This window comes from Neltuma alba, unplaced genomic scaffold (genome assembly GCF_004799145.2).
Source record: "Neltuma alba isolate B1F8T4 unplaced genomic scaffold, ASM479914v2 tig00002665_pilon, whole genome shotgun sequence".
Classification (NCBI taxonomy): Eukaryota; Viridiplantae; Streptophyta; class Magnoliopsida; order Fabales; family Fabaceae; genus Neltuma; species Neltuma alba.
Window position 1 is genome coordinate 1 of NW_021632960.1, and position 15,242 is coordinate 15,242.

At 35.4% G+C, this 15,242-nt stretch overlaps 2 protein-coding genes across 3 annotated transcripts; one reads left to right on the top strand and one right to left on the bottom strand.

Annotated features, from left to right (window-relative positions):
• Positions 1 to 6: 6 nt before the first annotated feature.
• LOC114735081 (uncharacterized) lies at positions 7 to 4,302 on the bottom strand (the record flags this gene model as incomplete). Its single annotated transcript, XM_028922739.1, has 8 exons — positions 4,190 to 4,302; positions 3,277 to 4,015; positions 2,899 to 3,096; positions 2,391 to 2,474; positions 1,847 to 1,906; positions 1,359 to 1,403; positions 342 to 541; positions 7 to 211 (listed from the first exon to the last, which is right to left on the bottom strand). Coding segments are annotated over exons 2-8 (1,137 nt in total), but the record flags the coding sequence as incomplete, so codon positions are not given.
• A 5,935-nt stretch (positions 4,303 to 10,237) lies between these two features.
• LOC114735110 (uncharacterized) lies at positions 10,238 to 14,449 on the top strand. 2 transcript variants are annotated; one of them, XM_028922784.1, is made up of 4 exons: positions 10,238 to 10,578; positions 10,731 to 11,069; positions 12,620 to 12,706; positions 12,820 to 14,449. In XM_028922784.1, the coding sequence occupies exons 2-4, from the start codon at positions 10,755 to 10,757 to the stop codon at positions 14,185 to 14,187; spliced, it is 1,770 nt and encodes a 589-aa protein (XP_028778617.1). In that variant the 5' UTR covers positions 10,238 to 10,578; positions 10,731 to 10,754; the 3' UTR covers positions 14,188 to 14,449. The 2 variants fall into 2 exon arrangements, with proteins under 2 accessions (XP_028778617.1, XP_028778609.1); XM_028922776.1 differs by having other exon boundaries at positions 10,238 to 11,069.
• Positions 14,450 to 15,242: the final 793 nt, after the last annotated feature.

Here is a 15,242-nt window from a genome sequence, read left to right on the forward strand (position 1 = left end):
ATCAGATATAATTCCTGCAGCGGCAGCAGCAAGGGCTGCTGCATCTTCAACAGGTATTGCACACGCCATCCAATCATTAAAAGACCCCCTCTCTAGGGTGTCATCATTTTCATTTGTTTGATCATCTAGTTTAGGCGGGAGAAAAGAACCAGTAAGAGTCATTTCATTTACAAACTGAGTAATCCGATTCAGACGTTCCTGTGCAGCAAGACTGCAACCAAGTAAGGCATAGTGAATGCTATTGGATCTAGGAAAAAAAACAACGAACCTAATGCTTTAATAGTATGATGACAACCAACAATATGAATCACTATGCGAAAAGGCAGAAACAATATGCTAACCTGTTTAACATTTCATAATGCAACTCAAAGAAAGGAACTCTAGTCAGCAGACAGAAACAACGAGGAGCAGAAACCATAAAACGGCTGCATGCCCCAGAGGGAAGAGTAAGAGGAGACGATATGCCTAAGATACTAGGTGGCCGTTGTAAGATTTCAGGCACATGTAAACAGACCCCGTAGAGAGTTGCATTTTGTGCTGCCTGATCAAGCCATATATAGGCACAAAAATTGTTTCAAACACCATTTTCAGTTCCAGAGCAATAAGATTGCGCATAAAAGAATAAGTGAGGGAAAAAAAAACTGCATAAAATTTGTCAACAGCAGACATGTCCAAACCCATGAAGCAAGGATACCTAAACTGGGAGTTATGTCCATGTCTGACACTTGCAAGACACTTGCATTAGTCATAACACGATACTTCAAACAACACTTGGACAATCTAGATCTTGCGGCGTTGCCTTGTCATTGATTCATTGTCCATTGGTTTTAAACCAAAAACACACCATATAGATGAATATATGGACAGTTATAACAGATAGTAATAATCTATCAATGACTGTCAATGTTCCATAGCATAGGCTTTTAAATTGTGAAATTCCTTGACATGCAACAGGACTTTCTTTAAGCTAACATTCTAGATGCCCTCCTTCCCCATGTAAGAACATGAGCGATGCAGTATGACTAAGTTTCATCTATGTCTTCAATTACAATAAGCTACTTCATGATGGGTCATACCATCAGCATGCACATACTTAGGAAGGTTTTATCGAATTGAAAAGCAATGATTTGTTAATATCGTTCATGTTATGGTGTAAAGTACTGTTCAGCCCATAACGTAGAGGGAGATTGAAAACAAGATTAGGTGCCCATCCTGAATACTGACAAGGACTCTTGAATAAAATGGATGAAGCAAAACACGGATAAATCAATTATTTCTAGGAGAGTTCAAGCAAAGGGTCACAAAATATATCAAGCTTGCACGCTCACATTTATAAATGAAAGTGATAAACAAATTACCTTGAGTGAAAAGATAAATGATAAATCATCTCTGCCTAAATGAATCTGCAGAGAATAAACAAAAAGAAATGCGTCAAAGACTGATAACTGAGCAGTTTAATTATCAGCAAGAAGGAGAACCAACAGACAGAGGCAGCAAATATGAAATAAAATTATTGACTATGATCCATTTGACTGACTCCATGAAAGATGAGAGAATCCTTCCAGCAAGAAAAGTGGGTTGTAAAAGAATGAACAGAGACATGGTGACAATAACTTCACGTTTTTGTAGATGCAAGAAATCAAAAGTAGAAGCTAACATGGAAAAGAAAGATCGAGTATTATAGAGGCAGCTCCTTAGTTTTTCTCCGTTAGTACTTGCACAAACTATCAAATAATGTTTATATTATAAATTACATGAACTAAACAAATAGATTTTACAAATCAAGGACAAAGCTTCACTTTAACCAGCTTGATTTAGAGCAGGAATATCTGCTGATTTGGAATACCTGCCCATACACAAGTTCATTCAGTTCACTTAGAGATGGAGTCCTCTCCACCAATGATGCCTGTAAATCAACATCCAACAAATGAAACAGTCAAGAAACAAATATTATCACCAACAGGAGAAGTATATCACGAATCATAGCATCTTTTGGCAAACACAAATCAAGTACGAACAGAGAACCCAATGGCCACTTACTAGTTTAATGCAGCTACGAAGCATCATGACATGATTTATTCAAGTAAGTTAATGTTGGGTGGTTAATTCCACTGGTAAGATGATAATCTAATGGTCCATATTCAATGTAATCTGACTACGGATCAAGACAAATAAAAAAATAGTAAACAAGGAAAATATAAAACTTGCATGCATCTGAAGGAGGAGCAAGACTGACTGATAAAAAGTAATGGGACCAGTTAAATAACCTCCAAAATGGAAACAATACAAAACTGCAACAAACATTTTCAGCAAACAATTCATACAGTAGTGTTTAACAATGAAAGGCATTTGAGATATCTAGTTCAGATTACTAGAAATGGAACGCTCACCTTGACACCTCCAGGAAAGCAAAAAGAGGCTAAATCTTTCATGCGCATGCTCAGCTTCTTCCCAGGAGGATATTTGAAAAGAATCTGATGTAGAAATAATGAAATATAGATATCAAACACAGAATTCATTAATCGGTGATAATTGACTAAGGTGTAGTCATAAAAATGGGTAAATTAAATGAATTCAGGAGCATAATATATCCTCAAATGAAATCCATATACTATAATGGTGAAGATGCAATAAGTTTATTTCAGAATCTTCTGAATTCATCAGAAGAGAATCATAGATAATATATACGCATAATGACTATAAAATTAATTATATTTCAATAAAAAACCTAAAGATTAACCATAACATGTTCATCAGAACAGAATCATAGGAACTAGATATATCCAATAATGTACATCGGGATTCTTTTGAGCTTTTGATCAAACAGGCTGGATATTATCTCTGCATTTCGATATGAAAGTTGTTGATAGCAACAAACAAAATTGCTATCTAACATACCTGAGGTTCCAACACTGGTACTGGAGACTCCTGTTGCTGCATCATTTGGAACTCTACAGGCGCATATTTTCCCTCTTTTTCCCACTTTTTCCTATTTGCAAATTCAACCTCCACAGCTTCCAGATTTGCATCTGGATGCAGCCCCACAATCACAAAATGTTCGAACAATGAGGTTGGCTCCTTATGATTTGCACAATCCTACAGTATGCTCCACATCTTAATTCTGGAACAGATTGATGAATTTAAATTTCCAACAAAAATATGTGAGGGACGCAATAGATGGAGCAACTTCCACGTCAATTAGGCAGGCAAGATTTTCAGATGTAAAAGTCATATTGGAACTCTGATAGTAGAATAAAGCAGAACAGAATTGAGTACCAGGGTTTTGGAATTAAGCTGATACCACTGACGCTTTTGGTTCGCTAAGACCTCAGGGTTAAAAGTCAAAGGAGAACCTTCTTCGGGGGATTTGCCTCCTCCCCGCCAAGCCCTCTGCACATGATTCTTCAACTTTTCGTAGCTGTCACTCCTTTGAAGTCCTGCAGTTACAACTTCACTTTGACAGCGTCTATGTCCAGGAGGCACCTTGGGTGAAACGGCAGTCTTCTCACGATGAAATGCTTCTCCACCAACTCCGATAGCCACCTCAGACAACTGCTGTAGGGCCATGATAGGCGACGAGCCCTGATCATCAATAGATTTACCATCTTCTTTTGTGTCCATGTCTACATACTTAGCTCATGTTGTAAAGTTACAGTTCACGAACAAATTGCGGCTTCCGCTCCATTGCTCAACTTGATTCCGAACCAGCACACCGATGGACTATATACACTAAATTAACGACTCAATTAGAATCAGAATTGAATAAGCGGATACAGGTGAAAATTTAGCATTCTGACTCCCTTTAAATCATTAATGATGATCGTTCCTTACAGATAACCGAATCTTAAAACCATTTAAAATGCTTTTAACGATCAATAGATTTGTAATCTTGAGCATGTCAACTCCACAAATATTTTTAAAGTTCTGAAATCCTCCACGTAAAGAATCGTACCGAATTCTAAAATAGACGATAGTAATGGAACTGCTGAGTTTTTTTATTATCCTGGCACAATGCCTAAAAACAAAAGAGCCAAATCAAGTTATAAAACTCCCAACTTCAAATTGCTGGGGACGTAAAACCTTGCAACGCAAATGAAGCACAACAAATGCATGAAAACAAACGAAAATAAAAGAGATGATCCCAAAAAGAACAGGATGGCGTAAAAATCAACATTGTAGAGAAATTTACCAGCAATTCGCACCCCTTGTCTGGTGACCGCATCTTTCAGAGACAAGCAGCGGGAAAATAAAAGGAAGAGGCGGTTGTTCAATTGGAGGGTAAATCTTGGAGCCAAAAATGGGAAACAAAACTTGTGGGGAACCAAATATTTCAAACACTACCCTAAATTTTCGTTAATTGTTTTCTCATTTTCCTTAATGAATTGCCCGCGCGATACTGAAGTGTGAGGTGACAAATGTTATCTTTGTCCCAAAAAAATTACTATGAGAAATTTATATTATTTTATGAATAATTTAGATTATTTTTTGCGTGAAATTTAAGTTACATTTAGTCAACATAAATAATACTCCTCCTATTCTTAATATAAAACTCAATTCTTGAGTTGGTTTTGGTCTTAAATATAAGACCCATTTATCATATTTATCAATTTTCTCTAAATTACCCCTATGGATACTCCCTCAACTATAATCAAATAGAAGAGAAAGATGGAGTATTAAGAAAAATGATTATGGTGTTTTAGAAAAAATGTTTCACTTTTCTTATAATTAACTAACTTATCTAACTTTCTTAATATAATCAAATTAGTTAAATAGGTTTTATATTAAGAACCGGACGAGTAATTTAGATGGAATAATATTTGTTTCGATTTGAAAGTTCAACGCGCCGCTTCCCTCGCGTCGGGTGCATCAAAACCGGAAACGGGAAACTGGAAAGTTTTGGGCTGCGAGGGGGAGAGAGAGAGAGACCGCGCGCCATGTAGTGGGCCCCAATACAAAAATTACGAGTACTATACGAGTAGTTATAAACATAAATAGTAGTATGATTTTTTTTGCCGACAAATATAAATGGTATTATTAAACAAAGGCTAAAATATATTTTTTAATTTTTAAAATTTATACAATATTTTAATTTAATCACTTAATTTTAAAAAGTATATTTTTATACTTTTTAAATTGTTAAAAAAGTAATGATACTAAAATCATGATATTAATAAAATATTTTTAAATGTTAACATGTCAAATTTAATTTTCAAATCAACCTGTTATAAAGAATTATCATTTAAAATTAATAATTTTAAAATTAAATGACTAACAATATATTTTTTAAAATTAAAATATTATAACAAGTATATACGACACCCCCTTAACTTTTATTTTTTGGGTCAAAATCAGCCACTTAACTTCAGTTCTTAAGAAACAGGGGATTCATCACTCCACAAAGACACGATTAAAATCTAATCAGGTATAGGCAAGCTTTAATGAAAACTCTAGGCCTAACACAAATGTACGTGAATTGTGATCTATCTTATGATCACATAATGGAGACATCTATGATAAATTTTGGGATCTTTATTTTATTTTTGTGGGGGCATCTTCCGTCAACAACAGCACAAGGGAATATGAAAAATAGCAAAAATAAAGAATAGACTGGTTCTAACTATTCTTATTCTACTTCTGCGTAAAAGGGTTGAAAATTAAAGTCCAATTTGAATATTTAATTGTATCTCGTTCTTATATTTTGACAAATACAAAATTAATATCAATGACAATATGAATGGTTTGTAGCGATAGCGCCTTGCTTGTACTTTTCTTTAAATTTTGGTGAGAGTAATTTGTCAGACTTTTTCAAGCATGCGGTACTTATATGCAAACTTTGAATACAATAGACATTTATAATTGGATTAAGGGGCAAATTTACCTCTAAAGTATTCTACAAGAACACCAAACACCATAAACTTTTCTTAAATATAAAAGTACATGTAAAGTTTTTAAAATGGTACAAAAATATCACAGCTGTTAAGTCAACTAACATTGACTATTTAACAAACATGTCAACTAAGAAAACAGTACAAACATACACATGAGATTTCTGAAATGGTGTAAAAATATACATAAAGTTTCCAATGACCATGGCATTTTGGCATTATTTTCAAAATTTTATACATATTTTTACGTCATTTTCTTGACTTATATATTTGCTAAACAGGCAACGTCAACGACCATGGCATTTTTGCATCATTTTAGAAGCTTTAACTATATTTTGCACCCGAAAAAGTTTATGAAGTTAGATGGTCATAGCGAAATACTTTATGGATTGATTTGTATTTTAACCCTCATAATTTTTACAGGAGCAATACTGCAATGTACGGGTTATTGTTCGAAACTTTCACATTGAACGGGTCGTTATTTGTAATATTCACAATAGCAGGATATTGTATTCTTGTGAGGACAGTATGATCTGTAATTTTCGCATGTGACCCGGCAGTCGGGTATATTTTTAATTTTTGAACGAGGAGGAGGTTTTATACTTTTATGATGATTAGAGCTCCATACAAGTATCTGTTCGTTCAAAATTACAAGCAAAGGAACTATTTGTGTGAAAATTATAAATACACAGGCTAATTGTTTGAAAACTACAAAAAATGCCGTGCTTGTGAGAAAACTAAATATAATTATCCTAACCATGTCAAGAAAAAAAGTTACACATAATTACTATAGTCATATGAAAATAAAGGGTAGAGATGCATCTAATACTCTAATCTTATTTTTCTGATGCATTCAACACGCTAGGTTTTTTTTTTTATAATGCATTCAATACCCTGATTTTATTTTTCTGATGTATCAAGCACCCCAATGTGATTTTTTAGTTACATCGATCAAACACGTTAAACATTAGGATGTTGCATGCATTAAAAATAAGATTATGGTACTAAATATGTTTGAAAAATAAGATTATGGTATTGGATGCATCTTTACCTTAAAAATAATATATAAATTTATCTATTTTCTTAAGATTTAATTACAAAGTGTGCTCGTCTAACTATAGTTTAAATAGCGATGAGAAATAAGCGGAGAGTGAGTGAAATATTTGGTGCAGGTGAATCATTATTGTGATGAGTAATGAATGAGAACCAATGAAATGTTTTGTACAGATTATTGGTTATTGCAGTGTACACCGAATGAGAACTAAAATAAACGTTTGATACAGCCTCCTTGTGATAACGGGGGAATGTATTTACAAATTGCCACACTTAGATCCCATTTGCTACGAAAAGCTGAAAATAAAGAATTGGGAATGTGATTGTGATTAAGAAAAATCATTCAAAAATTTTTTAGTACAAGTAATTACTTGTTATATGTGATTAGGTAAATTCATTGAGGGGATTGAAGAATACCACCTCCTACTATGATATTCTCTAACTCTAAATATACGAACTTGTCTAATCCCGTATAACAAAAAATTTTATACTAAACATTCATTCACTAGGTTTTTTTAATCTCAATCCTAATCTCTATTTCTTATTTTGAATCCTTTGTACTAAATGGGATCCTTTTTTTTTTTGGTCAGAGTACTAAATGGGATCTTAGTATTAGTATACTACCTCCGGTCCTTAATATAAAACTCCATTTGGCTTTTATGTTAGTCTTGAATATAAGACCCCAATCTATTTTGTCTCTCATATTTACTCAATTTTTTCTAAGATAGTCCTTCTAATAATTATAGTTTTAACTAACATACTTGATTAGTAAGGATATTTTAAGAAAGATAACACCTGTTTATTACAAATAACTAACTTAACTTCTTTTCTTAATTTCTTCAAATTAGTTCTTTCTTATAATTAAGATCGGAAGTAGCACTGAGGTTCATTTCTCCGCGATTCTCTTCGCCTGTTACCCTTCCCCTACCCCAACCCCAAAATAGCGTTGTTTCGGCTCCTCATGTGAGAAATCTCGCGTCCTGTGACGACGACCTCTTTTATTCACCCTCTTATCTCCCAACCAGATCAGGTTTAATATTCATTATTATTCTCCCTTTTTTTTTTCTCACGCTATATGAGCTTAATTATTGTTGTTATTACAGGAGGTTTCTTCTTCAACATTAACGGTGACGAAAATGAGAAGTTCAGGCACGTTCATTGGATGACTAGCTTGTGTGGTTCAAAGAGGTCTCGAGACTAAGCGTTATGTTGATAGTAGTTCACTGACTAATGTAAACATTGGTTTTCTCTTATCATGTTTGTGATTTCATTAGCCAGCCTGGATTTTTTTTGCAAGCAGTGCTTCGAGTTGAATCCCTGCCAAATCGTCTTTCTCTCGCCTTTGTTCTTTTAGCAAACGTCCCTCACACAACTCATTATTCCCCTCTTAAAGCAGAGCACATCTTTCCTGCAATCTTACTTGGATCATGCTTCCCTTTTGTTTCTTTCTTTTTCTCTCTCTCCTGATTCAACTTCTTTACTCTCAACCTGGTTATACTATGTTCGATATTTAATATGAGAGTTGGTTGACTAATTTGAATAGATTAAAAAAACTAGTTAAGTTAGTTATTTGTAATAAATGACATTGTTTTTTATGAAATATCTTTGTTAATCAAATGTATTAGTTATAACTACCATTATTACAATGACCATCTTAGGAAAAAAAGGATAAATATAAGAGATAAAATAAATTATGGTCTTATATTTGGGATCAAAATAAAAATTAAATGAATTCTTATATCAAGAACCGAAGGTAGTATTTACCATGAAATATGTCACTCAATGTGGGTGGTTGATCCGATGCCTTGATTCAAGAGGCCATTGGTAATTTGGTACACCAACATCCTATAATAATGCTAGAGGAGAATTACAATGATATTTCAAGAAATAAAAATAATTACAAAACAAGTTAGAGAAGTTATTGTTTTTTATTATAAAACTTGTTATTACAAACTGTTTAGACTGTCATTAAAATTTTTTAGTAATTTTTTTTCCTGGAACCTCATTGTAATTCTCTCTAATACTAATAATTGAAGTCATAAAGCTCAAAGAAAATAACAAGAGTATGGGAAAATTGCAAAGAAAGATTGCTGAAATAGAACAATTGCATACAAGACCTAATTCACAAAAATTATTGTCAAAACCCAGATTGTTGTTAGCAAAACTCATACTCTTCCGGTCTTTAATATAAGACTTAATTATTGAATTGATTTTTGTCCTAATTATAAGACCCATTTGTCATATTTATCAATTTTTGTTAAATTACTCGTATGGATCTTCCTCAACTATAATCAAGTAAAAGAGGAAAAAATGATATTAAAAAAGATAATTATGGTATTTTAGAAAAAATATTTCATATTTCTTATAATTAACTAACTTTATTAATCAAATTAAATTAATTAAATAGACCTTCTATTAAGGATCGGAAGAGTACTAATGCTGTCATGGGTTGTTATTTGCATTTTTTTTTATTTTGGTGGTCTTTTTTTGTGATTTTTCCCAAGAGTATTGAGTTTATCATTTGATGAAATGAGATGATGTCATCTTGAGCAGGAAAAGGCAACGGATAAAAAAAGTCGCGGAGAGAAGTCGAGCCCAATACATTAAGCCCGAATAAACTTGCACAACATAATTTTGAAACCTGTTATATATCATAACACTAAAAAGATATTATCAACCACCTATCATTTTGCATTCACCCCTCACCAAAATAATTGATGAATTTTGTTCCTGAAAAAATTTGATAAATGGGGTCTCTAGACTAGTCCACATTATGACGAGTTTCTTGATTTAAAAAAATAAAAATTATTTATAAATAAAATATTCAAATTAATTCAGCTAAACTTGACCATTTCTGCTTACATCATACGTGGCAAATTATAAATGTAAATGAGTTCAAACAAAATAATTAGTTACTCATTTTTTATCCCCTCAGTCCACTTCTATTACTATTATTTTTGTTGTTGTTTTGTTTATGGGGACCAGTTTCTGCAAATTAATGAATTATTGAAATGAAATTTATGAGGGTAAAATGAAATGAAATGAAATTCAAGCGTTTGGGCCCTAGTGTTGGTCTTAGATTTCTTCGAACTGACGTGATCGCTCGGAAGCGTCAATCCGAAACGTTGATAACATCCTGCTTCAGAATTTTCCGTGGACGTGCAAGAGCCGTTTCCCCCTCATTTTCCCGGGAAACATGAAATTACCAATTCAGGCCTCCCCTAACCCTGAAATACCAATCCTTTTTTTGTTTTTTGTTCGGTGACAGGAAATACCAATCCTTGGCTATAATTCGTTTTTCGATATTTTCTCTCCATTCCTTCCTTCCTTTCCACCCAGTCAGTCCCTAGGCTAGTGTCGTTCTCTCTCTTCCCCCCGACCTCCCCTTTCTCTCGCATGCGCCTCTCCTTGCCTTCCTAACCTGAAACTCAAAGGCCTTGCGAACCGCAATGCTAATATATTGATTAAATTTACACTAGTTGCAGCTTGAACCGTTTAATTTTCCTACTCAGACTGCATCAAGTGTTCATTTGGAACATTTGGTTCCTTGAATTTCTAGTTCTCGAAATCTATCATGCGCAAAAGTTTATTTCCGGGAACCCCTCGATAATCTGGAAGGGTTTTTCAGTTACTATGCTGGGTATACCATCTTGCTTTTATTTCAAAGCGTGGATTCGGATGTGATTATGAATTTGTTTCTATATTTGGACTGTGGAATTTTATGGGAGACGGTGGACAAACCCACTACGACGCCGTGCGGGAATTTTGAATCTTTTATGATTTCTGGTGCAGTGTAATTATTTTGTTTCATTTTCCATGGAATCCATGCCCGATGTATTGTACATAAGCTCCGATGAAGAACTTGGTTTGGAGGAGGGACTCAAAGGCGTCGACTATGATTGGATTAAGGAGTTTCTGGGCATGTCTGACAAAGAATCGGACGATTCCGACGATGTTATCGTAGTCCATGAGCAAAAACCCGAACCGAAGTCAAAGTCTTCGAGGCCGGTAGCGAAAGAGTCAGATGATGATTGCGTAGTTCTGGATGGCGATCCTGAGAACGAAATCTCATCCGTGAACAAGTCGGCAACTGAATCGGACGAGTTGATCGTCGTGGGCGAGAAGGGTCAGGTATGTCTTAAGATATATTGTAGCGTTGGTCTTGAGAATTTCATTACGAGGCGTTCTTTTTTAATATTTTTGGCCATCTAGACCTTTCTGTTGTGCGCGGGAGAAGAGAATTTATTGTCGATCCTTACGCCTTATCTCTACCTGGCATAAAAGGAATAAGATTCATGAACCGAGTTCCTTCCTTGTTGTGCATTGTGCAAATAAAGTAGCTTTAGGGAGCATTAGTGCTTAATAGATGTTGGAGACAGAGAACGATGTCCTAACCTGTTGTTTTACCAGGTTGTGGTAGTTACTCTTAACTCTTGTAAACGTTGGTTGAAGACATCATGATATTTGAATTTTATAGGAAACAACAGACCCAATAAAACAAAGCTGAACTGGTTTTTGTGGTATGGCTATTTTGAATGGCGAAGCATGGGTTATTTAATAATTATATTTCACGGCAAGATATTATTTGTCATCTATATAGTTTGATACTTCTACGTCTTTCTTTTGCGTTTAACTTTACACGGGTTATTTTAAAAGCCTTCCTTATTTATATTTGGCAGCATCATCATTTTTAGGAATGCTGAAGAATTGATCTTTCTCTTCAACTGCAGCCTGTTGCGTGTTTTCTTTGGGTTAAAATTTTATTATATGTAGTAGCATTTTTTTCATTTAATTGTTGTCCAGCTTTGGGCCGCTACAGTAGTGGAAACTAGATTGGGGACTTGCATTTTACGATGAGTTTGAAGTAAGCCCCACTGTTTACACCCTACAAATAGTACGGCTTTATATAGAATTTATATTATATATAGAATAGATATATAGATGCTGGTCAGCTTTGGCCCAACAACGTAGTGGAAGTAGCTTTTCTTTCTGATTGAATGTGGCTGCATTAGAAAAGCAGGTTTGTGGTTCATGGTTCTCGGGGGAGAACTTTCTCTTTGCCAACCCATCGTATCATCCATAAGTTCAAACCTCAATATTTGAATGATTTAATGGTGCGGCATGGCAAGGTTTAGCCTCTTGGCAAATTCTTGCAGGACATGAAATTGCCACATGGAGAAATTGAGGAGGCTGAAGGAAATTTGTGATGGAACAAGAGTTTGACCCTGGGATAGCCATCTTGGATTCTGCATTTGGGGAAAAAATAAGAAAGAACTTTTTGCAGGACTGATTCAAAGATTGATAATAGGATCATTGATCCTAATCTAAAAGGTATGGGTATGGGTATATGTTGTTTACTCAGTCCAGAGTATAGAGAGGAGATCGTAACCCTGGCAGATTGTATTGTTTAATGTCCAAATGTAGCTTCATGATTATTTAGCGCACCTACCACCTTCCCCCAAAGACACTTCTCATATGCTAAGAATACAAATCTTTGATGAATATAGGTCTTTAGGAGTTTGATTGATTTCTGCGTAATCTGTTTTCATATGCTTTCAGATGTTTTTTTGGGTGCATTTATTTGTTCATTCCTGAGTCACATACTTTTTCTTTGCTGAGCGTGGAAGTATACCTGATCTGTAAGTTTATGATTTTTTATCTCCTCTTGTTTTTCCTTGAAGATTGCATGTAGGGACTATCCTCATCCTCGCCATCACTGTGCTACATTTCCGTTCTCTTCCACCCCCCATGAGAGTCACTGCGAAAAGGTATAGATCACATTATGTGAATTTAGCACATATGCTTTAACTGTCTGAGCATCATATTTTTTCTATGCTATTATCCTTCTGTCACTCTGATTTCTATCCCTGATAACATGCAGTGCCACTGTTACGTCTGTGATTTGCCAGCCCCTTGTCCAAAGTGGGGTACCGGCATTTCCAGTACTGATCATTGTCATGCAACTGAAAAGGTTGAGATGTGGAAAATTCAGAGGAAAAATTTCAAGCTGAAGAAGAGTGCTCCCTTACCAGCTTCAACTATTTATGGTAATTCACTCCCTTTGGACCATTCCCAGCAAAACCAAGTTCTGCCACTTGGCATTAGTCAATTGTCCACAAATTCCATTTCACAGATTCAGGCATCCCGATTGACCACAACACATACTATCCCACAAAATAATGACCATTGGTCTCCTATAATCCATGCTTGCTCCTCCTCACTGAATTCTACCATTCAGAATCAGGTCTCCAGGGCAAATACCATCCCTATGTGCCCCTCAACAACTAACTTTACGGTTCCAAATGGCATCAACCATGGTAGATGTCAGGAGTCAGCATCTACTTTCATCAGGAACAGATCCCCGACTTCCTTTGTTCCTAGGCCTGGGCTGGGTGTACGTAATAATGCATTCCAAAGGGATCGGCGGCGAGGTTTGAGTAACTTACGCCCTCAGTATTCTCGTTTTATAATCTCTAATGGGCTAGGTAATGCCGGGGGAACCCTGACTGTGAACCATTCTGCTCATGATTCATCTGGCTATAGCAATCATGTCAATCCTGCAGTACGGGGTAGCAAATATTATGATTCTCCAGGCTTATCAAATGACAGAACTCACAATAGGTGGAATAATGGTTGGCTCCCTGCAAACTTGTCTTCATGCCCTCATATAAGCTCTGCAAGGCCCAGCTTAAACTTCAATGGTGAAAATACCGTAGCTTCTGAAATCCAAGCATACACTCAGCCATCCCGTTTGGAAAATAGCCAGAGTTTTTATCAATCTTGTGTTCAAGGTAATGATGCTCTTTCAAAGGGTGTGGCTTGCCTGAGTAGCAATCTGCATGGGAATGGGCATCAAATTGGGAGCCAAATTGAAAATGCCAGTGTTGATGTCTCTCAATGGGGAAAGGTGAATCAAGATTCCTGTCAACAAGAACTTCTTGATAATCGTGGGGAAACTGCGACAAAGGCTGTTCATTCATTTGTTGACTTGGTGTGGAATGAGAATTCCAGCCAAAACGTTGAACCTCAGATTGAAAGTTCTCAGCCACCAATCCCAGGGGCTACTAACCAACCTCCCGACACGAACGATCCTGGTCTGCTGTTTGCTGGAAGCGCCCACCTTGCTGATTTTGAGGACTGGCTCATGGAAAAAGATAATGCTCTGCCTTCTGAGCTGAATATTTTATCCCCCGATCCTATTTTCTGTGATTTTGACGCGTCCTGGAATGGTCTGGCCATGCATAACTGAGAAACAACATTTCAAAACTCCGTGGTCTGAGATGATGTCCTAATTGTACAGTTCTTACATTTCAACCATGCTAGGCTTTGATCCCCGTTGTTAGGTTGGATGTAAACATGCTAGCATAACCTATTCTAGTTTTTACTTTCAGCTTGGTGCATGGATTTACTGGTGTAATGCTTGAATTCAGAAAATGTAACCTTAGGAATCTCGTTTAAATTAATATGCTATATTACATGAATCATCAGTATGTTTATGCAGGTTTTAGGAAGTTGTATTTTATTTGTCAATTATGGCTTATCAGTTATCTCAAACTACATGAAAATGCGAAGGCTCGCTCAGGGAAGGGACGGTACTAAACCGCCTTTCATTTGTACACTTTGTTGTGCATGTGAATTACCATTTTTCTTTTTAATATTTTCAAACAATCAAATGGTACAGGATTGTAAATCTGTGAATGACTTATCGTTATTCATTATTCTTGTCTCTCATCATGAAACATAATTCTAAAAAAGATTAGACTGATTTTTTTCACTTCAATAATTCTTTTCTGTTATCCGCACGTGCGATGGATGGATGGATGGATCATGGGCTTTTAAACATTTTTGGGCCACGCAAATGAAACAGGTCTGAAAGCAAAATGGGTGTAACGCCGTTGCCTTTTAGGTGATAAATGAATGGGTCTCATCTATAGGTTGGTTTCAATTTTCATGGAAGAAAAGCGGAGAGAAAAGAAAATGACAAGGAAAAAAAAACCCGGGGGGGGGGGGGATGAGAAAATTAGGAAGAAGATGCTGTCATCCCTCGTGTTTGGATGGATATGAAAAAATAGAGAGAAACAAAAATAAGTAAATATATAAATGACTCAAATATCTTTCTATGTAAAAATATATGATATACCATGTTTAAAATTAAATTAAACATCGTAATGAAAAAATCATAATAAAAGAAAATAAATATATTATCTAATATTTTGAATAAATGCTAAAAGTAAGAAGATTAAAGTGAGACACCCACACCGTAAAGAGAAAGTATCCAACTATATCATTCATTCATCCCTGAGT